The following is a 25,834-nucleotide window of genomic DNA, read 5'->3' as shown; positions in this document are numbered from 1 at the left end:
AGGAAGGAGGGAGTGGGCCATCATCTATACAGAGTGTATACATCCACACATGTGACTCTATAGTCACATGGCCTGGACAGATAAGAACAGGGAGGAAATGAACCGCTTAGATGGGGAACTAAAACTGGAGCATGCTCAGTAGATGTGGCAACAGTTAGTCTACACAATGTTAGGCTGCAGCGGGGACACATACAAGGAGGGAGCGACAGCGAACAGCAGGATCAACCAGGTTTTGCAGAATACAGAAGACGAATCTCATAGTGACAGAGTATGAACAGCATGTACTGACCATTTTTAATGATGTGGGTTTAATGACACTTTAGGCAAAAGTATAAGCTCTGCAGGCAATATAAAAATGTATTTATTTGTTACCCATGACCTAATAATGTACAAAGTTGATGCATACATTTTACAAAACACATAAAAATATATACAAAGTGCCCATTTGATACAAAACACATTCTATACAAGTGACAATAAAAATGGGTGAGATTCTTTACAAGTGACAAACTAGCCAACCGCAAATTAAAACTGAACTCTGGAAGCGATTGCCAAGATAAAAGGGCAGGCGGGGGGGGGGGGGGGAATGGGATGGAATTAGCTGTTCCCTGTTGTCCTGCTACAACTGATCTTTCCCAATTATGGACTTATCATGTCTTGTTTCACACTGTGTCTATGTGGAGGTGGCCATCTTGGTAGAGGCAGGGCTTTGCTTCCTCAGGTCAGAGAACCTTCAGCAAGGAGACTAGTGAGCACCACAGTAGTTACATCACCAAATCTCACTCCAGATCTCCTGAGACTAGAAGTCAGAGGAAGCAGTGCCTTATACCTAGTTTCCACTGAGCGGATCGGTTCGGTACGCTATTTTGAGTGTTTCCATTATGAAAGCGGCCCATACAACCGAATCGCACCATTCTGGGTCCTGCTTCAGATGTGGGGCCATAGAAAATGGTACGGTTCAGTTAGGGCGGAGCTACGATACATTCCACTGATTGGCAGACGTGTGACGCCAGGCTAGGCATTTTTTCTAAACCCACGTATGGCCCCTGGCGGTCTGACTTGCAGTGGAAACGCTCGCCTGAATAGGCCGGACCATTCTAGGCCTTCTAAACTGTACCGACCCAAACCGATTCGCTCAGTGGAAATGAGGCATTAGATGATCCTATACTGCAGATATGAGGCTATAGGCACATCAACATACCAGAAAGTGTAGATGTTCAGAGTACTGCTTTAGACACAATGAACGTATCTTAACATTCCTTACAGTATAGCAACTTTCCACTTTATGAGGCATCATTAAAACGTTTGGGACATAACAGTACAAAACATGAAGGGTGATTAAGGTGCATCTCCACTTTTGGATGGTATTGGAGATACTGTATATACCGTATTTATTGGCGTATAACATGCACTTTTTACCCCTTAAAATCAGGGGAAAATCGTGGGTGCGTATTATACACCCAATGGCTGCCTCGGAGGGGAAGGAGGGAACGAGCGCCGCCGAAATAGACCGAATCACCTGTGTGCTCGGCTTCTCTCGGCTCCGCTCGCAGTCATGCCCAGTCCCGTCTCCTACCATTGGACCGGTGTTATGTCCATCATAGGAGCCGGGCCAGGGGGCGGGACTGCAAGAGGAGCAGAGTATACAGGACATCTGGCTCTGTCTAGCTCGGCGGCGCTCGTTCCCTCCTCAGCAGGGGAAAGACTGATGTGCAGTTGGCCACTAATCATGCTGCAAACAGCGGCAAATTAAAGCAGATTGGCACAAATTATGCTGCTATGATGGGCAAGGCTGCAGATGGACACTGATAATACTGCATTGATGGGCATTTAAAATGTAAGTTTTTTCCCTTAAACTTCCCTCCTAAACTTGGGGGGCAAAGTGTTATACGCCGATAAATACGGTACTTTTTTTTTATTATTATTTGCAGACTCCCACTGGATAATTTTCCTTCACACCTCGTCTTGGCAATACAGCGTGAAAGGAGAGCATGAAAAAGGCCCCCTAAGCCGATTTCCTATCTGATAAAACCACTTTAAAAAAAAAAAAGGGACAGGATATGGAGGTAATTCTTTCTAAAGCAGGCTGCAAGAAAATTGCTTGATTCTCCCATCAACATAGTCAGTGTTGATGGGGGATTCCCTCCGGAAGCACTATTATGTTCTGCCTGCAAGGATCCTTCCCTGCCGGTCAAACACAATGACTAGTGAGGTCAGCTGCACTAATCGTTCAGGAAAACACAACAGGCGGGTCCGTACAGTTGATCAGCCAGGGTGCCCATACATGGATCAAAATTTGGCAGATCCCTGCTGAACCAGCTGAATTTTGATCCATGTATGGCCAGCTTAAAAAGACACGGGTGATAATTCCTCCCACTCTAATTGGATATTATAAACTATGCATGACTTTATTCAAATACCCCTCTTCAGCAAGCACACAAAATGCTATGGAACCAACTAAAAAAAACCCTATTCTTTGAATCTCTAGAATTCTTCTGCCTTCTAGTGGCAGTCACATAAGCTTTGGGGTGCGACTTTCAGGTAGAGCTGGGCAGTCAGCACATATTCGCCAGCACTCCATGGATGGTCCAATGTAGTTCAAAGCTTTTATTGCAGAAATATCACATCACAAGGAATAAAGAGAAATGTTTAAGAGCCAGGCAGGACCCCTTCATCAGGTATGTGATGTCACATCCCTGACAAAGGGGTCCTGCCTGATATATGGCATGCCTGACAAAGGGGTCCTGCGTGATATATGGCATGCCTGACAAAGGGGTCCTGCGTGATATATGGCATGCCTGACAAAGGGGTCCTGCGTGATATATGGCATGCCTGACAAAGGGGTCCTGCGTGATATATGGCATGCCTGACAAAGGGGTCCTGCGTGATATATGGCATGCCTGACAAAGGGGTCCTGCGTGATATATGGCATGCCTGAATAAGGGGTCCTGCGTGATATATGGCATGCCTGAATAAGGGGTCCTGCGTGATATATGGCATGCCTGAATAAGGGGTCCTGCGTGATATATGGCATGCCTGACATAGGGGCCCTGCGGGGCTGACCACATGCCTGACAAAGGGGCCCTGCGGGGCTGACCACATGCCTGACAAAGGGGCCCTGCGGGGCTGACCACATGCCTGACAAAGGGGCCCTGCGGGGCTGACCACATGCCTGACAAAGGGGCCCTGCGGGGCTGACCACATGCCTGACAAAGGGGCCCTGCGGGGCTGACCACATGCCTGACAAAGGGGCCCTGCGGGGCTGACCACATGCCTGACAAAGGGGCCCTGCGGGGCTGACCACATGCCTGACAAAGGGGCCCTGCGGGGCTGACCACATGCCTGACAAAGGGGCCCTGCGGGGCTGACCACATGCCTGACAAAGGGGCCCTGCGGGGCTGACCACATGCCTGACAAAGGGGCCCTGCGGGGCTGACCACATGCCTGACAAAGGGGCCCTGCGGGGCTGACCACATGCCTGACAAAGGGGCCCTGCGGGGCTGACCACATGCCTGACAAAGGGGCCCTGGGTTGCTCCAAAACACTGCACTTGATGCTTTGTGATGCGATTTCTCTGCATTAAAAACTTTGGATGACGTTTGATGATGTGCCGGAGAATATGTGCACTGATCTGTCCAGTTTCCAGCTGCTGCAGCACCTGGTAGTATCGAGCCCATTTCCGGGAATATGTGCAATGGTAATAATGACAATCCAATAGAGCGCCTACGCATTACAATCTTTTGAACCTGCCAGCAGCAAGCGGGGGGGGGGGGGGGGGGGTTAGGTTACTTTGGTTTTACCATCTGCACACTTGGAGCCAAAACTGTTTTTTCAGCAGAGTTTACACAGCTTCCACTAAAGTGCTTGCGGGCTGATGAAGCCATCACAAGACGGCTCAGTATTTTTTTCAGTGAAAATAAGGCCTTGGTTTTCTTAGGATTACATCATTTGTACATTGTGTAGCCCTAGGACTGAATATTCCTACATAGTAAACGACTTGATGCAAAATCATCTTGTTTCCTAAAGAAATTCACCAAGAGCCTACTAAAAAAAAGGCACTTCGCCCGACGCATTTCATCAAAGTGATCATATTTCACGAAAAGGTCAGGTTTTCCTCCTAAAACATTCATGCATGTCAAACAGCTACAGTACATTCATTCATTCCAGTGTGCAAATATATAGCTGAAGAGTAATTTAACTACATTGTAAACTTTAACTAAAAAAAAAAAAAAAAAAAAAAAAAGGATCTATAAAAATCCTAGATTCTGATCTAATAGACCAGGGATATGCCAATAGCGGACCTCCAGCTGTTGCAAAACTACAAGTCCCGTCATGCCTCTGCCTCTGGGTGTCATGCTTGAGGCTGTCAAAGTCTTGCTATGCCTCATGGGACTTGTAGTTCTGCAACAGCTGGAGGTCCGCTAATTGCATATCCCTGCAATAGAACAAAAGCTAAAATCTGTATAGGAGGAACATCTGTCGCCGGGTAAAATGAGGTGGTCAGATGAAAATTGTAGCACACAGCTTCCAAGGGCAGAGAAACGTCTTCTGTGGCATCCCATTAATGTCTGCAAAGATTTAAGAAAGGATTAAATCCTGTCAGTAAATTAAATCAGGAGAATGTGAAAGATACAGACTGGAACACAGACAGGCAACAAAGTAGAAGCCTAAAAAGTCACTTTCTTTTTTAGAATGTAGGAGACAAACAGAAGGGAGGGAGGTTAAGAGCTTCAAAGAGTTCAAAGACCACGGGGACAAAGGAGGATGGCTAAAAATGGAACGGAAAGAATGGTGCCGAAATGAATGAACAACATATAAATATATTACTTTTTAAAGCTGAAGTTCTTCCACAGGTCGCTGATGGTGGATTGCAGGCCTGGCTTATTCTCATTGTTTCTTGCAGCTTTTGCAGACACTCTGCTGCTCAGTCCACTCGCTTTTGCTGGTGCCATTGGTTTCAATTTTGTCACAGATCGAGAATCGAAGCTCTTTGATTTAAGCAGTCCAGACACCTGAAATCCAGTAAGAAGAAAGATAAATGAAAAAAAAAAAAAAAGTACTGACACAAATCTGCCCCAAACTGAGATCTTAAGCTTCGCGAAGACAGTCTCTCTCTCTCTCTCTCAGTATCGTGGAGGAAAGACCCGATGACCTCAGAGACAACGCACATCAAGTATTTTCATCAGAAATACTAGACACAGAGGCCTACTTGTAACTTTTTCCAATCAAAAATACTGATTTCAAGATTTTCCACACAGTTTCTAAAGTGCTATTCGTAATTTTACCACAAATAGAATGCACATTACTAGGACTGCAACTAACAATTATTTTCATAATCGATTAGTTGGCCGATTATGGTTTTGATTAATTGGATAATAACCTTAAAAAAAGTGTGGTGTATAATTTAGTTAATATGTAAAATTTTTTTTTTTTTTTAAAAAGGCAATTTATTCTTAAATATCTCTATACAGTGGTAAATATAAATAACCAACTATATTGTTAGAGAGCAAAATCTCTAATCCACCCTGAGAATAACAGACAGAAGAGATATACTGTATATACTATTAGAGGTTGAATCTGGGAAATATCAGAGAGAGAGAGATATATATATATATATATATATATATATATATATATATATATATATATATATATATATATATATATATATATATATATATATATATATATATATATATATATATATATATATATACACATACACACACACATACATACATACATACATACCCAGAAGCAGGATATATGGGCATTTTTAACTAGGAGTCAGACATAAATCTATATGAAGGGTGAAAAGTGAGATATAAATCTTCTATAATAAAGTAGTTCTAAAAAGGCTAAGACTTTTTTTTTTTCATGGATATGATCATTTTAAATATAATGCACAATACTGGCAAAAGTAAACTTTAAATGTAATTGTAATGTCTTCTATTACGTCCAGTCTATCAGCCTCCACTTTCTCTTGGTTCAGATGGTGATCTTCCCTGCACACAGTCTTTAAAGTGATTTTTTTATTTTTTTTTTTTAAACAAACATGTTACAGTGGAACCTTGGATTACGGGCATAATCCGTTCCAGGAGAATGCTTGTAATCCAAAGCACTCGCATATCAAAAGCGAGTTTCCCCATAGAAGTCAATGGAAACTAAGATAACTAGAAAATGCATTTCCTGGGGAAAATGCGTGGGAATGCTGAATTGCTAAAACGGCCCCCAGCAAAATTGCCCCCATCATATTGCCATCAAAACTGTCCCATCATATTGCCACCATCAAAACTGCCCCATCAGAATTGCCCCATCAAAACTGCACCATCATATTGCCACCATCAAAACTGCCCCATCAAAACTGCACCATCATATTGCCACCATCAAAACAGCCCCATCATATTGCCACCATCAAAACTGCCCCATCATATTGCCACCATCAAAACTGCCCCATCATATTGCCACCATCAAAACTGCCCCATCAGAACTGCACCATCATATTCCTCTATTATAAATCAGTACATGGTGTGTCTGTCCCCTCCCCCGGGCTCTGTAATCAGAGCTAAGATGCTCCAGCCACCTCCCCCCCTGTGTATAACAGAAGCTTTGGTAACCATGGCAACAAAACACACACAGTACACTCTGAGTACACTCTGATTAATGGCTAAAATTTCTTGAAATGACCTCTAAACAAAAAGCTTTTTCTCAAAAACTGTAAAAGATATCAAACTGAAAAGATATAGCCAGATAGCTGAATATTTTGTGAACATTTTAAAGTTTCTTTGGTGTCTCTAGGTGAAAGTATGAAGGAGCTGAAACTTTTGGGAGCGGAAGAAAAATTTAAGGATTTCAAGCATGCTCCCATTGACTTCAATGTTAAAAAAAAGTGATAAAAAGCTTAATATTTTAAAAAGTATAAATGGTAGAAAAAAAGTTGAAAAAGAGCACACCTCAGCTAAAAGAGACAAAATTTTGATAGTTGAATGGTTTTAATAGCTGAAAGTATGCAGAAGTTACGCATTACCGAAAAAGGTACGGAAGAATAAGAAAAATAAACTAGAAAATGCATTTCCTGGGGAAAATGCGTGGGAATGCTGAATAGCTAAATTGCTAAAACGGCCGCCATCAAAACTGCCCCATCAGAATTGCCCCATCAAAATTATCCCATCATATTGCCACCATCAGAATTTCCCCATCATATTGCCACCATCAAAACTGCCCCATCAGAATTGCCCCATCATATTACCACCATCAAAACTGCCCCATCATATTGCCACGATAAAAACTGCCCCATCAGAATTGCTCCATCAAAATTATCCCATCATATTGCCACCATCAGAATTTCCCCATCATATTGCCACCATCAAAACTGCCCCATCAGAATTGCCCCATCATATTACCACCATCAAAACTGCCCCATCATATTGCCACCATCAAAACTGCCCCCATCATATTGCCATCAAAACTGCCCCATTAGAATTGCCCCATCAAAATTGTCCCCATCAAAACTGCCCCATCAGAATTGCCCCATCAAAACTAAAAGTAATTTTTTTTTTCAAAAGTAATTTTTTTTTTCAAAAGTAATTTTTTTTTTCAAAAGTAATTTTTTTTTTCAAAAGTAATTTTTTTTTTCAAAAATGAATTTTTTTTTCAAAAATATATATATATTTTTTTTTTTTAATTTTTTTTTCAAAAATTTTTTTTTTTCAAAAATATTTTTTTTTTTCAAAAATAATTGCTGAATAGCTAAATTGCTAAAATGACCGCCATCAAAACTGCCCCATCATACTGCCATCAAAACTGCCCCATCAAAATTGTCCCCATTAAAACTGCCCCATCATATTGCTACCATCAAAACTGCCTCATCATATTGCCACCTTTAAAACTGCTCCATAAAAATTGTCCCCATCAAAACTGCCCCATCATATTGCCACCATCAAAACTGCCCCATCAGAATTGCCCTATCAAAACAGCCCCATCATATTGCCACCATCAAAACTGCCCCATCATATTGCCCTATCAAAACTGCCCCATCATATTGCCACCATCAAAACTGCCCCATCATATTGCCACCATCAAAACTGCCCCATCATATTGCCACCATCAAAACTGCCCCATCATATTGCCACCATCAAAACTGCCCCATCATATTGCCACCATCAAAACTGCCCCATCATATTGCCACCATCAAAACTGCCCCATCATATTGCCACCATCAAAACTGCCCCATCATATTGCCACCATCAAAACTGCCCCATCATATTGCCACCATCAAAACTGCCCCATTAGAATTACCCCATCAAAACTGCCCCATCATATTCCTCTATTATAAATCAGTACATGGTGTGTCTGTCCCCTCCCCCGGGCTCTGTAATCAAAGCTGAGATGCTCCAGCCACCTCCCCCCCTTTGTATAACAGAAGCTTTGGTAACCATGGCAACAAAACAAACACAGTACACTCTGATTAATGGCTAAAATTTCCTGAAATGACCTCTAAACAAATGGCCGTATTTTAAAAACTATACATCCTACAGCGAAGATCTTTATATTGTGAGAATCACAAGACCCAGACCTAGATTTCGATACATAGTATGTCTCTGAAATATTAAAATTGAAGGCACGGTCGCAGTTTAGAAATTGCCCTTCAAATTTGAAGGGGCTAGAGTGTAGTTTCAATGAATGTCAATGGACGGCGTGAGTTGCAAACATATGGTCATATTGTGAAAACTATCAGGACTATGGCTTAGCCGTGGACATGTTTAGTGGCAGCAGGGATAGCTGAACGTTTTGATATAATATTTATCTAGGTGGGCTTGAAAATGGGGGAGTGGCGGCAGTTTAGAAATCATGTTCTGATTTTTCAGCTTTTGTCCCCTCCCCTGGGCTCTAATCAGAGCTGAGATGCTCCAGCCACCTCCCACCCTGTGTATAACAGAAGCTTTGGTAACCATGGCAACAAAACAAACACAGTACACTCTGATTAATGGCTAAAATTTCTTGAAATGACCTCTAAACAAAAAGCTTTTTCTCAAAAACTGTAAAAGATATCAAACTGAAAAGATATAGCCAGATAGCTGAATATTTTGTGAACATTTTAAAGTTTGTTTGGTGTCTCTAGGTGAAAGTATGAAGGAGCTGAAACTTTTGGGAGCGGAAGAAAAATTTAAGGATTTCAAGCATGCTCCCATTGACTTCAATGTTAAAAAAAAAGTGATAAAAAGCTTAATATTTTAAAAAGTATAAATGGTAGAAAAAAAGTTAAAAAAGAGCACACCTCAGCTAAAAGAGACGAACATTTTGATAGTTGAATGGTTTTAATAGCTGAAAGTATGCAGAAGTTACGCATTACCGAAAAACGTACGGAATAAAATTATTACAATTAAAAATAAATAAAATCGAATAACAATAGTGGGACTGCTAAAGCATTCCCACTAATAAGAAAAACTAGAAAAAGCATTTCCTGGGGAAAATGCGTGGGAATGCTGAATTGCTAAAACGGCCCCCAGCAAAATTGCCCCCATCATATTGCCATCAAAACTGTCCCATCATATTGCCACCATCAAAACTGCACCATTATATTGCCACCATCAAAACTGCCCCATCAGAATTGCCCTATCAAAACAGCCCCATCATATTGCCACCATCAAAACTGCCCCCATCATATTGCCATCAAAACTGCCCCATTAGAATTGCCCCATCAAAATTGTCCCCATCAAAACTGCCCCATCAGAATTGCCCCATCAAAACTAAAAGTAATTTTTTTTTTCAAAAGTATTTTTTTTCAAAAATGAATTTTTTTTTCAAAAATATATATATATTTTTTTTTTTTTTTTTTTCAAAAATGATTTTTTTTTTTCAAAAATAATTTTTTTTCAAAAATTTTTTTTTTCAAAAATTTTTTTTTTCAAAAATAATTGCTGAATAGCTAAATTGCTAAAACGACCGCCATCAAAACTGCCCCATCATACTGCCATTAAAACTGCCCCATCATATTGCTACCATCAAAACTGCCCCCATCAAAACTGCCCCATCATATTGCCACCTTTAAAACTGCTCCATAAAAATTGTCCCCATCAAAACTGCCCCATCATATTGCCACCATCAAAACTGCCCCATCATATTCCTCTATTATAAATCAGTACATGGTGTGTCTGTGCCCTCCCCCCCCGGGCTCTGTAATCAGAGCTGAGATGCTCCAGCCACCTCCCCCCCTGTGTATAACAGAAGCTTTGGTAACCATGGCAACAAAACAAACACAGCACACTCTGATTAATGGCTAAAATTTCCTGAAATGACCTCTAAACAAAAAGCTTTTTCTCAAAAACTGTAAAAGATATCAAACTGAAAAGATATAGCCAGATAGCTGAATATTTTGTGAACATTTTAAAGTTTGTTTGGTGTCTCTAGGTGAAAGTATGAAGGAGCTGAAACTTTTGGGAGCGGAAGAAGAATTTAAGGATTTCAAGCATGCTCCCATTGACTTCAATGTTAAAAAAAAGTGATAAAAAGCTTAATATTTTAAAAAGTATAAATGGTAGAAAAAAAGTTGAAAAAGAGCACACATCAGCTAAAAGAGACGAACATTTTGATAGTTGAATGGTTTTAATAGCTGAAAGTATGCAGAAGTTACGCAGAACCAAAAAACGTACGGAATAAAATTATTACAATTAAAAATAAATAAAATCGAATAACAATAGTGGGACTGCTAAAGCATTCCCACTAATAAGAAAAACTAGAAAAAGCATTTCCTGGGGAAAATGCGTGGGAATGCTGAATTGCTAAAACGGCCCCCAGCAAAATTGCCCCCATCATATTGCCATCAAAACTGTCCCATCATATTGCCACCATCAAAACTGCACCATTATATTGCCACCATCAAAACTGCCCCATCAGAATTGCCCTATCAAAACAGCCCCATCATATTGCCACCATCAAAACTGCCCCCATCATATTGCCATCAAAACTGCCCCATTAGAATTGCCCCATCAAAATTGTCCCCATCAAAACTGCCCCATCAGAATTGCCCCATCAAAACTAAAAGTAATTTTTTTTTTCAAAAGTATTTTTTTTCAAAAATGAATTTTTTTTTCAAAAATATATATATTTTTTTTTTTTTATTTTTTTTTTCAAAAATGATTTTTTTTTTTCAAAAATAATTTTTTTTCAAAAATTTTTTTTTTCAAAAATAATTGCTGAATAGCTAAATTGCTAAAACGACCGCCATCAAAACTGCCCCATCATACTGCCATTAAAACTGCCCCATCATATTGCTACCATCAAAACTGCCCCCATCAAAACTGCCCCATCATATTGCCACCTTTAAAACTGCTCCATAAAAATTGTCCCCATCAAAACTGCCCCATCATATTGCCACCATCAAAACTGCCCCATCATATTCCTCTATTATAAATCAGTACATGGTGTGTCTGTGCCCTCCCCCCCCGGGCTCTGTAATCAGAGCTGAGATGCTCCAGCCACCTCCCCCCCTGTGTATAACAGAAGCTTTGGTAACCATGGCAACAAAACAAACACAGCACACTCTGATTAATGGCTAAAATTTCCTGAAATGACCTCTAAACAAAAAGCTTTTTCTCAAAAACTGTAAAAGATATCAAACTGAAAAGATATAGCCAGATAGCTGAATATTTTGTGAACATTTTAAAGTTTGTTTGGTGTCTCTAGGTGAAAGTATGAAGGAGCTGAAACTTTTGGGAGCGGAAGAAGAATTTAAGGATTTCAAGCATGCTCCCATTGACTTCAATGTTAAAAAAAAGTGATAAAAAGCTTAATATTTTAAAAAGTATAAATGGTAGAAAAAAAGTTGAAAAAGAGCACACATCAGCTAAAAGAGACGAACATTTTGATAGTTGAATGGTTTTAATAGCTTAAAGTATGCAGAAGTTACGCAGAACCAAAAAACGTACGGAATAAAATTAAAATTAAAATTAAGAAGATTAAAAATAATAAATAAAATCGAATAACAATAGTGGGACTGCTAAAGCATTCCCACTAATAAATAAAATCGAATAACAATAGTGGGACTTCTAAAGCATTCCCACTAATAAAAAAAACGAATAACAATAGTGGGACTGCTAAAGCATTCCCACTAATTAAAAATAAATAAAATTGAATAACAATAGTGGGACTGCTAAAGCATTCCCACTAACTAGAAAATGCATTTCCTGGGGAAAATGCGTGGGAATGCTGAATAGCTAAATTGCTAAAACGGCCGCCATCAAAACTGCCCCATCAGAATTGCCCCATCAAAATTGTCCCCATTAAAACTGCCCCATCATATTGCCACCATAAAAACTGCCCCATCAGAATTGCTCCATCAAAATTATCCCATCATATTGCCACCATCAGAATTTCCCCATCAGAATTGCCCCATCATATTACCACCATCAAAACTGCCCCATCATATTGCCACCATCAAAACTGCCCCCATCATATTGCCATCAAAACTGCCCCATTAGAATTGCCCCATCAAAATTGTCCCCATCAAAACTGCCCCATCAGAATTGCCCCATCAAAACTAAAAGTAATTTTTTTTCAAAAGTAATTTTTTTTTTTAAAAAATATTTTTTTTTTCAAAAATATATTTTTTTTTTCAAAAATAATTTCTGAATAGCTAAAACAACCGCCATCAAAACTGCCCCATCATACTGCCATCAAAACTGCCCCATCAAAATTGTCCCCATTAAAACTGCCCCATCATATTGCTACCATCAAAACTGCCCCCATCAAAACTGCCCCATCATATTGCCACCATCAAAACTGCCCCATCAGAATTGCTCTATCAAAACTGCCCCATCATATTCCTCTATTATAAATCAGTACATGGTGTGTCTGTCCCCTCCCCCCGGGCTCTGTAATCAGAGCTGAGATGCTCCAGCCACCTCTCCCCCTTTGTGTAACAGAAGCTTTGGAAACCATGGCAACAATACAAACACAGCACACTCTGATTAATGGCTAAAATTTCCTGAAATGACCTCTAAACAAAAAGCTTTTTCTCAAAAACTGTAAAAGATATCAAACTGAAAAGATATAGCCAGATAGCTGAATATTTTGTGAACATTTTAAAGTTTGTTTGGTGTCTCTAGGTGAAAGTATGAAGGAGCTGAAACTTTTGGGAGCGGAAGAAGAATTTAAGGATTTCAAGCATGCTCCCATTGACTTCAATGTTAAAAAAAAGTGATAAAAAGCTTAATATTTTAAAAAGTATAAATGGTAGAAAAAAAGTTGAAAAAGAGCACACATCAGCTAAAAGAGACGAACATTTTGATAGTTGAATGGTTTTAATAGCTGAAAGTATGCAGAACCAAAAAACGTACGGAATAAAATTAAAATTAAAATTAAGAAGATTAAAAATAATAAATAAAGTCGAATAACAATAGTCGGACTGCTAAAGCATTCCCACTAATAAATAAAATCGAATAACAATAGTGGGACTGCTAAAGCATTCCCACTAATAAAAAAACGAATAACAATAGTGGGACTGCTAAAGCATTCCCACTAATTAAAAATAAATAAAATTGAATAACAATAGTGGGACTGCTAAAGCATTCCCACTAACTAGAAAATGCATTTCCTGGGGAAAATGCGTGGGAATGCTGAATTGCTAAAACGGCCCCCAGCAAAATTGCCCCCATCATATTGCCATCAAAACTGTCCCATCATATTGCCACCATCAAAACTGCCCCATCAGAATTGCCCCATCAGAATTGCCCCATCAAAACTGCACCATCAAAACTGCCCCATCAGAATTGCCCCATCAGAATTGCCCTATCAAAACAGCCCCATCATATTGCCACCATCAAAACAGCCCCATCATATTGCCACCATCAAAACTGCCCCATCAGAATTACCCCATCAAAACTGCCCCATCATATTCCTCTATTATAAATCAGTACATGGTGTGTCTGTCCCCTCCCCCGGGCTCTGTAATCAAAGCTGAGATGCTCCAGCCACCTCCCCCCCTGTGTATAACAGAAGCTTTGGTAACCATGGCAACAAAACAAACACTAACAGTACACTCTGATTAATGGCTAAAATTTCCTGAAATGACCTCTAAACAAATGGCCGTATTTTAAAAACTATACATCCTACAGCGAAGATCTTTATATTGTGAGAATCACAAGACCCAGACCTAGATTTTGATACATAGTATGTCTCTGAAATATTAAAATTGAAGGCACGGTCGCAGTTTAGAAATTGCCCTTCAAATTTGAAGGGGCTAGAGTGTAGTTTCAATGAATGTCAATGGACGGTGTGAGTTGCAAACAAATGGTCATATTGTGAAAACTATCAGGACTATGGCTTAGCCGTGGACATGTTTAGTGGCAGCAGGGATAGCTAAACGTTTTGATATAAGATTTGTGTAGGTGGGCTTGAAAATGAGGGAGTGGCGGCAGTTTAGAAATCATGGTCTGATTTTTCAGCTTTTGTCCCCTCCCCCCGGGCTCTGTAATCAGAGCTGAGATGCTCCAGCCACCTCCCCCCCTGTGTATAACAGAAGCTTTGGTAACAAAACACACACAGTACACTCTGAGTACACTCTGATTAATGGCTAAAATTTCTTGAAATGACCTCTAAACAAAAAGCTTTTTCTCAAAAACTGTAAAAGATATCAAACTGAAAAGATATAGCCAGATAGCTGAATATTTTGTGAACATTTTAAAGTTTATTTGGTGTCTCTAGGTGAAAGTATGAAGGAGCTGAAACTTTTGGGAGCGGAAGAAAAATTTAAGGATTTCAAGCATGCTCTCATTGACTTCAATGTTAAAAAAAAGTGATAAAAAGCTTAATATTTTAAAAAGTATAAAAAGGTAGAAAAAAAGTTGAAAAAGAGCACACCTCAGCTAAAAGAGACGAACATTTTGATAGTTGAATGGTTTTAATAGCTGAAAGTATGCAGAAGTTACGCATTACCGAAAAACGTACGGAATAAAATTATTACAATTAAAAATAAATAAAATCGAATAACAATAGTGGGACTGCTAAAGCAGTCCCACTAATAAAAAAATGAATAACAATAGTGGGACTGCTAAAGCAGTCCCACTAATAAATAAAAAAACGAATAACAATAGTGGGACTGCTAAAGCATTCCCACTAATAAGAAGAAAAACTAGAAAATGCATTTCCTGGGGAAAATGCGTGGGAATGCTGAATTGCTAAAACAGCCCCCAGCAAAATTGCCCCCATCATATTGCCATCAAAACTGTCCCATCATATTGCCACCATCAAAACTGCCCCATCAAAACTGCACCATTATATTGCCACCATCAAAACTGCCCCATCAGAATTGCCCTATCAAAACAGCCCCATCATATTGCCACCATCAAAACTGCCCCCATCATATTGCCATCAAAACTGCCCCATTAGAATTGCCCCATCAAAACTGCCCCATCAGAATTGCCCCATCAAAACTAAAAGTAATTTTTTTTTTCAAAAGTATTTTTTTTCAAAAATGAATTTTTTTTTCAAAAATATATATATTTTTTTTTTTTTTTTTCAAAAATAATTTTTTTTTCAAAATTTTTTTTTTTCAAAAATAATTGCTGAATAGCTAAATTGCTAAAACGACCGCCATCAAAACTGCCCCATCATACTGCCATCAAAACTGCCCCATCAAAATTGTCCCCATTAAAACTGCCCCATCATATTGCTACCTTTAAAACTGCTCCATAAAAATTGTCCCCATCAAAACTGCCCCATCATATTGCCACCATCAAAACTGCCCCATCAGAATTGCCCCATCAAAACTGCCCCATCATATTTGTAGCTATTGCGGCTCACTTCCTGTTTGGCTATGGGGCAAGAAGTTAAGGGAACTCTCCGCAAAAAGGGACACAGATGGCAAAAAAAAAAAAAATCTGACTGGGTTTTAACCCTCCCTTAACTCTATCCAAAATGAAAAAAAAAAAAAAAAAACAAACAAACAAACAAACCCTTTTTGCCTATAGTTCTACTTTAACCACTTGCCTACTGAGGACGTTCACCAACTTCCTGCCCCAGTTTTCAGCGCTGTCGCACTTTGAACGACAATTGCGCGGTCATGCATGACATTATCACTTTTTTACACAAAAAAGGTTTCTTTTGGTGGTATTTATGCACCACTGTTTTTTTTTTTGTTTTTTTATTTAAAAAAAATAAAAATTATATCAAACTGTTATAAAATTTAGCAAAACAGGTTATTTTTCTCCTTCACTGATGAGGCGGCACTGGTGGGCAGTAATAGGAGATACTGCTGAGGAGGCACTGATTGGCAGCATTGGTGGGCACTTTTAGGGCTACACTGATAATCGGCTCCCTCCATACATTTTCAATAGGATGGAGGTCTGGAGACTGGCCAGACCACTCCATGACCTTAATGTGCTTCTTCTTGAGCCACTTTGTTGCCTTGGCGGTAGGGCTGGGAGATTTTCTTAAAAAAAAAAAATCTTCGATTCTCTTAAAAAAAAAACTCGATTCACGATTCGAATCGAGTTTTTTTTTTTTTTTTTTTGGAAATCACGCCGGTCCCGAGGCGCTGCGGGCATGAGCTTTTAGGCGAGGCCGCCGCTTCGGCCTAGTCCGCGGCGTCCGGCCTCGCGGACTAGGCCGAAGCCGCGGCCTCACCTAAAAACTCCTTGCCCGCAGTTCTTCAGGCCCGCGCGGTGTCCACGCCGGTCCGGAGGCGCTGCGGGCATGAGTTTTTAGGCGAGGCCGCGGCTTCGGCCTAGCCCGCGGCGTCCGGCCGTAGCCGCGGACTAGGCCGAAGCCGCGGCCTCGCCTAAAAACTCATGCCCGCAGCGCCTCCGGACCGGCACGGTGAAAAAAAAAAAAAATCGATTTGCCTAAATTTTGAATCGATTTGACCTCTCAACTCGATTCAAGATTTAAATCGATTTTTTTCCCAGCCCTACTTGGCGGTATGTTTTGGGTCATTGTCATGCTGGAATACCAATCCACGACCCATCTTCAGTGTTCTGGCTGAGGGAAAAAGGTTCTCAACCAAGATTTTACAATACATGGCCCCGTCCATTGGCCCCTCAAAGCGGCAAACTCAATCTGTACCTTAAGCAGAGAAACACCCCCAAAGCATAATGTTTCCACCTCCTTGTTAGACTGTAGGGATGGTGTTCTTAGGATCATAGTCAGCATTTTTCCTTTCTCCAAACACGGTGAGTCTCCCTCCTCAAGAAAGCATATGTACAGTCATGCCAATGAACATCTAAATGATTCAGAGAAGTATTGGGAGAAAGTGCTGTGGTCAGATAAGACGAAAATTGAGCTTTTCGGCATTAACCTGCCTTGCCATGTTTGGAGGAAGAAAAATGCTGACTATGACCCTAAGATCACCATCACTACAATGAAACACGGAGGGGGAAACATGATGCTCTGGGGCTGTTTCTCTGCTAAAGGTCCAGACCGACTTTGCCGCATTGAGGGGGCGATGGATGGGGCCATGTATTGTAAAATCTTGGATGAGAACTTTCTTCCCTCAATGATCAAAACATACCTCCAAAAAGGAACAAAGGAGTGGCTCAAGAAGTAGCACATGAAGGTCATGGAGTGCCCTAGTCAGTCTCCAGATCTTAATCTTGTAGAGAAATTATGGAGGGGAGCTCCAGAGTCCAGCATTTGGCGTCCATAGACACGAATGCCGGACTCGGCCCCCCTATCCAAATCAAGAGCCGGTACCACGTGCAGAGAGGACAGTGTGTCTCCGCCGAGGGAAATACGGGGCTCAGGTAAGTAAAACGGGGGGGGGGGGGGGGCTGGTGACTGCCGGAAGTTTTTTCTCCTTAATGCATAGGATGCATTAAGGTAAAAAGACACAAAGGTTTACAACCCCTTTAAAGGATTTAGAGAAGATCTGTAAAGAAGAGTGGACCAAAATCTCTCCTGAGATGTGTGCAAACCTGGTAACCAGCTACAAGAAACGTCTTACCTCTGTGCTTGCCAACAAGGGTTTCTCCACCAATTACCAAGTCATGTTTTGCTTGGGGGATCAAATAATTTTACTCACTGAATTGCAACTTAATTTTTAGCATTTGTATCATGTGTTTTATCTGGATTTTTAGGTTGATTTTCCTGTCTCCATCATTTAAAATACACCTATGATAAAAATGATAGACCCTTCATTTCTTTGTAAGTGGGTAAACTTACAAAATCTGCAGGGGACTAAATAATTATTCCCCCCCACTGTATACTGCATTTTACTTGTAGCGTTTGTAGAAGGTTTCTTAACACAGATAGAGAAACATATTATAATTATAACTTCACAGGCAACACTAATGCACATGTTATAGATGATATGCATATACAATTAGAATGGCATGTAGCCCGGTGCTTGCCTTCCCCCTGCAACCCCGCGAGAAAGCTGCCCCAGTATACCCATGGGAAAGCTAGCTTTCTACCCTTACCCTACAATAAGATGGCCCTCTCTCTATCTCTGCACCTATAAATGTACTTCAACTGCAGATTTAGAAGTCTGCCATGAGTTCAACTTTAATACTTCAAGTCAGTGACCGAGAAAAACCACTGACTAGGAAAGTCAGAAAAGTTGAAATGTACAAATGTGAATACATATTGTAGGTCCGGGACTCTACATATTAAAGCAAGAGATTCAAATAAGACACTTAAATGCAAGAACATTATTATGTCCGGTAAGGGATTTACCTTTGTTTTTGGAACAGGCCTTCTCTCGGGATATGCCGTCTGGTGTGAAGGAGAATCTTTTAAGCTGAATTCAGGAAGAGACTCCAGACTCTTCTCTATGTCCTGACAAAAGTAAAATTGTCATGAATACCAGGGAGATAGATGTACCCCAAGTCTCCACAAAAATGTTGTATTGCTAGTCTTGTCAAACCACTTTCCAAAAAAACTTTACTGCAAGGTAAAGACAATTTTGGAAGCAAAAACAGAATACCCCTTCCACTGCAGTAAACTTACAAACACCGCCAGTCCAATGCCAACACAGGTCCTTCTCCTACATGAAACACCACATGCAATTCATTTAATATATGGTAAGTGCAACTTAGTGCAGTAGGTACAGCAAGCCCAAGCTGCGATGATGCCATCCCCAGGGGTGCATGTCCATGAGAGCCTGGTTTCAGGGAAGTGAATCTAACCAGGATGAAGAAGGAATCTAACTAGTTGAAGAAAGGAATTTCTGCTGGCACAGCTTGGATTAAAAGTGCATATTGCAGCAAAAAGCTTCTTTTTTTTTGCCCCCCGGATTCCCATTGTGTTATGTCAGCTACGAAAAAGGAAAAAAATACAAAAAGGAACCAGTTTTTGCTCCAAAATAAATAATAATAATAGAAGGACTATATTAACAAAAGTATTGGGACGCCTGCCTTTACACACACATGAACTTTAATGGCATCCCAGTCTAAAGCTTCGTACACATGATCGGATTTTCAGCAGAAAAAGCGTCAGCCTTTTATCCGAAGAGCGAGTGCCGTGAACTTGTCTTGCATACAAAACGGTACACAATTGTCTGCCAACAAACACAAACGTAGTGACGTACTACGAGCCGATAAAGAGGAAGTTCAATTGTCAGGCGCCACCCTTTGGGCTCCTTCTGCTAATTTTGTGTTCGTAGAAGTTTGGAGAGTGTTGATTCGCACTTTTCATTTCGCGCTTTTCAGTTAGTTTCTGAACGGCCGTTCATCAACCAGACATGTCGCAGAATTGGAGGAGATAACGTGTTATTTATTATTGGCCTTGGAGTTATTGCTTTGACCCAAGTCCAGTCCAGGAACAGGAGGAGGAGGAGTTCTTGGACCAAAAATTGGCTGCTTTATTAAATCATGACCAATTATGTCATATGCCTTTGCTGCGGGAGCTCCAGGAGAATAATCCGGATGATTTTCGGAATTATCTCTGGATGACGCACCCCTGCTTTCACCAACTCTTGGCATTGTTGACCCCCTATATTAAGAAGCAGCACACATGCATGAGGCCTTTATTTTGTTTTTTGGTTGAATAAGGATTTGATTAGGTATATTTTTGGATGCATAGAATGAACTTTTTGGTTAAGTTCTATTGGCAGATAGCATGTCTAATTTTCTAATTCTTTTTTTTAATGCACAATAAAAAAAATTGTGGAGAATAATATTTGGCTATGCGTTTTACTTCAACAGTTTTCGAGTAGGCTGTTGCAACTTAATTTTTAGCATTTGTATCGTGTGTTTTATCTGGATTTTTAGGTTGATTTTCCTGTCTCCATCATTTAAAATATACCTATGATAAAAATGATAGACCCTTCATTTCTTTGTAAGTGGGTAAACTTACAAAATCTGCAGGGGACTAAATAATTATTTTCCCTCACTGTATACTGCATTTTACTTGTAGCGTTTGTAGAAGGTTTCTTAACACAGATAGAGAAACATATTATAACTAGAAAAGGTACAATTTCTGGGGAAATTGTGAAAGTGTTCTTGCCTCTACAACTGGAGTGGGCGGAGTAACTTGAGTAACTGTTGTGTGGTTGGAGTGGCTGGAGTAACTGTGAAAAGTGTTAAAAAGCTTAATATTTTAAAAAGTATAAATAGTAGTAAAAAAGTTGAAGTCTCATCATTAGCTGAAAGAGCTGAACATTTTTTTCAAAAATTATGATTTTTTTTTCAAAAATTATGATTTTTTTTTTCAAAAATTATAAATTTTTTCTTCAAAAAAGATTTTTTTTTTCAAAAGATTTTTTTTTCAAAAATATTTTTTTTTTTCAAAAATATTTTTTTTTTTTACATGGGGCGCTCATAATGTTTTGGCTGATCATGGGGTGGTCATAATGTTTTGGCTGATCATGGGGTTGTCAGCTTTTGTCACCTCCCACTCTAGTTTTGAACATTTCGCCATTCATTCCTATGGGACCAATTTCGCCACAAAAACGTCATTTCGTGGACCATTCGGCAAAACATTCCACAAAGTAATAACACACCAATTGGGAACAATCCGCTCGTTTCGGTATATTATTTGTCTCTGTAGTGTGAAAACTGTGGGAGGAGTCTACAAGCATTATCAAGTCTAGCAGATGAAGTCACATGCATTTGGAGTGTCTCAGCATCTTGTGTTTACAACCACTGTTTCCTAGCAACGCTCATGCCCTGTTTATGCTTCCCAAATACTGCTTCATCAAAACTGCCCCATCAGAATTACCCCATCAAAACTGCCCCATCATATTCCTCTATTATAAATCAGTACATGGTGTGTCTGTCCCCTCCCCCGGGCTCTGTAATCAGCTGAGATGCTCCAGCCACCTCCCCCCCTGTGTATAACAGAAGCTTTGGTAACCATGGCAACAAAAACACTAACAGTACACTCTGATTAATGGCTAAATTTTCCTGAAATGACCTCTAAACAAATGGCCGTATTTTAAAAACTATACATCCTACAGCGAAGATCTTTATATTGTGAGAATCACAAGACCCAGACCTAGATTTTGATGTATAGTATGTCTCTGAAATATTAAAAATGAAGGCACGGTCGCAGTTTAGAAATTGCCCTTCAAATTTGAAGGGGCTAGAGTGTAGTTTCAATGAATGTCAATGGACGGCGTGAGTTGCAAACAAATGGTCATATTGTGAAAACTATCAGGACTATGGCTTAGCCGTGGACATGTTTAGTGGCAGCAGGGATAGCTGAACGTTTTGATATAATATTTGTGTAGGTGGACTTGAAAATGAGGGAGTGGCGGCAGTTTAGAAATCATGTTCTGATTTTCCAGCTTTTGCCATCTCCCACTCTAGTTTCCCCATTCATTCCTATGGGACCAATTTCGCCGCAAAAACGACGATATTTCGTGAACCATTCGGCGAAACGTTCCACAAAGTAATAGCACACCATTCGGGAACAATCCGCACGTTTTGGTATATTACTTGTCTATGTAGTGTAAAAACTGTGGGAGGAGTTAGGGTGGTAAATTTGGCTATAATAATAAGAATAATATATATGTGAGATAACAGTAAGTGGTCTTGCTATGCAAGAACACTTAATTATAACTTCACAGGCAACACTAATGGTTTGAATGGTCACTTATACTGCAAGCAGTAAGTGTAGGCAATGGGTGGCTCGGCCCTACAAATCTAAAGGAATATTCATAAAATTTATAAAAATGTTGCCATCAACATCACATTTACGCACAAACAACATTTTTTATCTTACTTCTGAGCTGGAGTCCTCAATCTCCACCACGGTCATTCTGCTCCTCTGAGTGACGGCACAGTGGGTTGGGTTCCCGTTGGAGTTCACAGTCTGACCAAGCTGAAGGTGATCCGTGTCTGACTCTACACTGCTCTTAGTCCTCTGAAACCTTCTAAGAGACAGGATGGAGGAACATGGACTCTCAGACTTAGGATTCCCTTTGGCCAAACTTCCTGACCAGCTAAAACAGTTTCTTGGATTCCGAAGTGGAGAATCTGTATTAGATTTCACGTCACAATAGTCAGAATTGGGAGATGGAGTCAGCTCTCTTTTACACAGTTTGTCGCTTTCGTCTGTTGTCTCCGTTGCCTGGTTGTCCTCACAAGTCCCAGAAACGTTGGTTGTGGTGCAGTCTGTTGGCTTGGAAACCTCTATAGAGGAGGATGTGGTCACCAGCTCAGATTGGTTGCAAAAAAACCTGAGAAAAATGAAAGCGTTCACACACAAAGAACAGAATACTCCGAACATGTGCTATATATAAACTCCAACAATGTTTATTTGCTTTTTTTTTTTTTTTTTTTTTTTTAAGACCAAAAAGTATGGCCAAAGCTTTTGTGGTCATAATTCTCATTTGTGTCACAGGAGTGCACTTACCTTTTGCACTCCTGTGACAGAATGTCACAGACTAGCTCGAGTCTCATAGGATCCCTACAAATGTCGGGATCTACCCAGGTTCCTGACCAGAAGCTGGCTCAGCCTCTCAGAGGCTACTGCCCACTCCGCAGCCCAGTGCTTCAGTGAGCGCTAGAAGAGCAGAGCATAGAGCAATGATCGACCGTCACCACTCTCGGCTCAGAGCAGACCCGAGAATTGAGCGATCAATGTCACATGGGCTTAGAGCCCACAGGGGACAGCTTGATACTGCAACAGGCAAGTACATATGTGCTTTTTTTTCACTCCCGCACTTCTCTCTTTTTTTTTTTTACAGAGTTTTGTTATATTTGTTCGGAAAGTGCAAAAAATTTGCTGCTGATCCTGCCAGAAATCCAGTGAGATTGTAATCTCCCGTTTCAGCTGACTAGAGCTCCAAACTCAAAGCAGTGTTATCAACTGTGCTCAACCCCCCCCCCCCCCCGCACCTGTCCATCATCTGCATCACGTTACACCCTAAATAAACATGTAGCATGGCGCAGAATTTAACCTTTAATGGTGATTCAAGTCTATGCAACACAGTGCACCAGGATGCGCTGTGGCGAGGAGTTGTGCATTTTTTTTGTAGCACACAGCAAAAACCAACAGCATTTGGGTGTGAACAGAGCATATAAGAGACAGTTGTCTATGTGTCCTAGTTGTGATTGAACCCCAAATATTTACAGTGCCTTGAAAAAGTATTCATACCCCTTAAAACTCATTAAAATTTTCCACATTTTGTTATGTTACAACCAAAAAATGTAAATGTATTTTATTGGGATTTTATGTGATAGACCAACACTAAGTGGCACATAATTGTGAAGTGGAAGGAAAATGATAAATGGTTTTCACATTTTTATACAACTAAATATCTGAAAAGTGTGGGGGGTACATTTGTATTCAGCCCCCTCTGAGTCAATACTTTGTAGAACCCCCTTTCACTGCAATTACAGATGCAAGTCTTCTTGGGGATGTCTCTACCAGCTTTGCACATCTAGAGAGTGAAATGTTTGCCCATTCGTTTTTGCAAAATATCTCAAGCTCTGTCAGATTGGATGGAGAGCGTCTGAACAGCAATTTTCAAGTCTTGCCACAGATTCTCAATTGGATTTAGGTCTGGACTGTGACTGGGCCATTCTAACACAAGAATATGCTTTGATCTAAACCATTCCATTGTAGCTCTGGCTGTATGTTTCGGGTCGTTGTCCTGCTGGAAGGTGAACCTCCGCCCCAGTCTCAAGTCTTTTGCATACCAACAGATTCTCTACTTAGATTGCCCTGTATTTGACTCCATCCATCTCCCCATCAGCAGGGACAGAGAAGCTGGTCAGAGTTGAAGAAAATCCCCACAACATGATGCTGCCACCACCATGTTTCATGGTGGAGATGGTGTGTAGAGGTCGACCGATATATCGGCCGATATTTGGCTTTTTTTACTTAATCGGCATCAGCCGATTGTGCTGATAAAAAAAGCCGATTATAACGGGACTTGCAAATGACTTTTGTAATTGAAGTCAATTGCAAGTTGTCTGAAGGTTTCTTCTCTCCTCCTCTGGGCAGCCTGCCAAGTCTGATAAGAAGATACATTTGTATCTCTTCAGGTTCTTTTATCAATAGACTGAACTCCTTGGAGAATTTATCAGTTTAACCATTTAAAGACTAAATCTTTTCTGACACTTGTTGCTTACAAGTAAAAATCCTGTATTTTCTGCTATAAAATCACTTAGAACCCCCAAACATTATATATATATATTTTTTAGCAGAGACCCTAGGGAATAAAATAGCGGTTGTTGCAATATTTTATGTCACACGGTATTTGCGCAGCGGTCTTTCAAACGCAATTTTTTAAAAAAAAATACACTAATGAAATTAAAAAAAAAAAAAAAAAAAAAAAAACAGTAAAGTTAGCCCATTTTTTTTTGTCCAAAAGTTTTGATTACCTGTTTTTGTGTATTTAATATTTAAGATAGTTTTTTTTTTTTTTATCTAAATTCTACATACAAGTGAACTGATTGGAGGTTTGTTTTGTTTAATAAATGTTTAAATATAAAAAATTTTCTGTATCACTTATTACTTAAGGCTGCTTTCACACTGCAGCGGGCATGCGTTGATGGTAAAATGCTGTTAATTTTATCGGCGCTTTACCGTCATTTTAGCGGCGCTATTCGGCTGCTAGCGGGGCGCTTATAACCCAGCTAGCGGCCGAAGAAGGGTTAAATGCGCCCCTGAAGCGCTGCTGCCGAAACGCTTTGCAGGCGCTTCGGCAGCGGTGCACATTCATTTCAATGGGCAGGAGTGGTGGAGGAGCGGTATACAACGCTCCAAAGATGCCGCTTGCAGGACTTTTTTTTTAACATCCTGCCAGCGCATCGCCTCAGTGTGAAAGCACTCGAGCTTTCACACAGACTGCAGGGGAGCCGTTTTACAGGCGCTGTTTTTAGCCCAAAAGCGCCTGAAAAACGCCCCAGTGTGAAAGGGGTCTAACTGTTAGATTTTATGAGATGAAGGGAAAAAAAAAAAAAAAAAATCGGCCTAATATATCGGCCCTAAAAAAAAAATCGGCATCATATATCGGCCATCGGCCACCGCAATTTCTAAATATCGCTTTGACATCGGCCAGAGAAAAACCATATCGGTCGACCTCTAATGGTGTGTTCAGGGTGGTGTGCAGCGTTAGTTTTCTGCCACACATAGTGTTTTGCCGTTAGGCCAAAAAGTTACATTTTGGTCTCATCTGACCAGAGCACCTTCTTCCACATTTGCTGTGTCCCCCACATGGCTTCTCACAAACTGCAAATGGGACTTCTTATGTTTTTATCAACAATGGCTTTCTTCTTGTCACTCTTCCATAAAGGGCAGATTTGTGGAGAGCACAACTAATAGTTGTCCTGTGGACAGATTCTCCCACTAAGCTGTGGATGTCTCCAGAGTTACCATGGACCTCTTGGCTGCTTCTCTGATGAATGCTCTCCTTGCCCGGCTGGTCAGTTTAGGTGGACGGCCATGT

The 25,834-nt window shown here is 40.4% G+C and overlaps 1 protein-coding gene across 1 annotated transcript in view; it reads right to left on the bottom strand.

Moving 5' to 3' along the window:
• Positions 1-1,995: 1,995 nt before the first annotated feature.
• The window catches only part of EXO1 (exonuclease 1), a 51,618-nt gene continuing 27,779 nt past the window's right edge, over positions 1,996-25,834 (bottom strand). The window contains 4 exon segments of the mRNA XM_073598039.1: positions 1,996-4,568; positions 4,828-5,012; positions 18,670-18,771; positions 22,159-22,615. Of these exon segments, the coding sequence (XP_073454140.1) occupies positions 4,562-4,568; positions 4,828-5,012; positions 18,670-18,771; positions 22,159-22,615 (751 nt within the window). The 3' untranslated portion in view covers positions 1,996-4,561.

Source organism: Aquarana catesbeiana, linkage group LG09, assembly GCF_042186555.1.
Source record: "Aquarana catesbeiana isolate 2022-GZ linkage group LG09, ASM4218655v1, whole genome shotgun sequence".
Classification (NCBI taxonomy): Eukaryota; Metazoa; Chordata; class Amphibia; order Anura; family Ranidae; genus Aquarana; species Aquarana catesbeiana.
The sequence above is the reverse complement of the archived record's forward strand: the minus strand, read 5'-3'. Positions and strand labels throughout refer to the sequence as shown.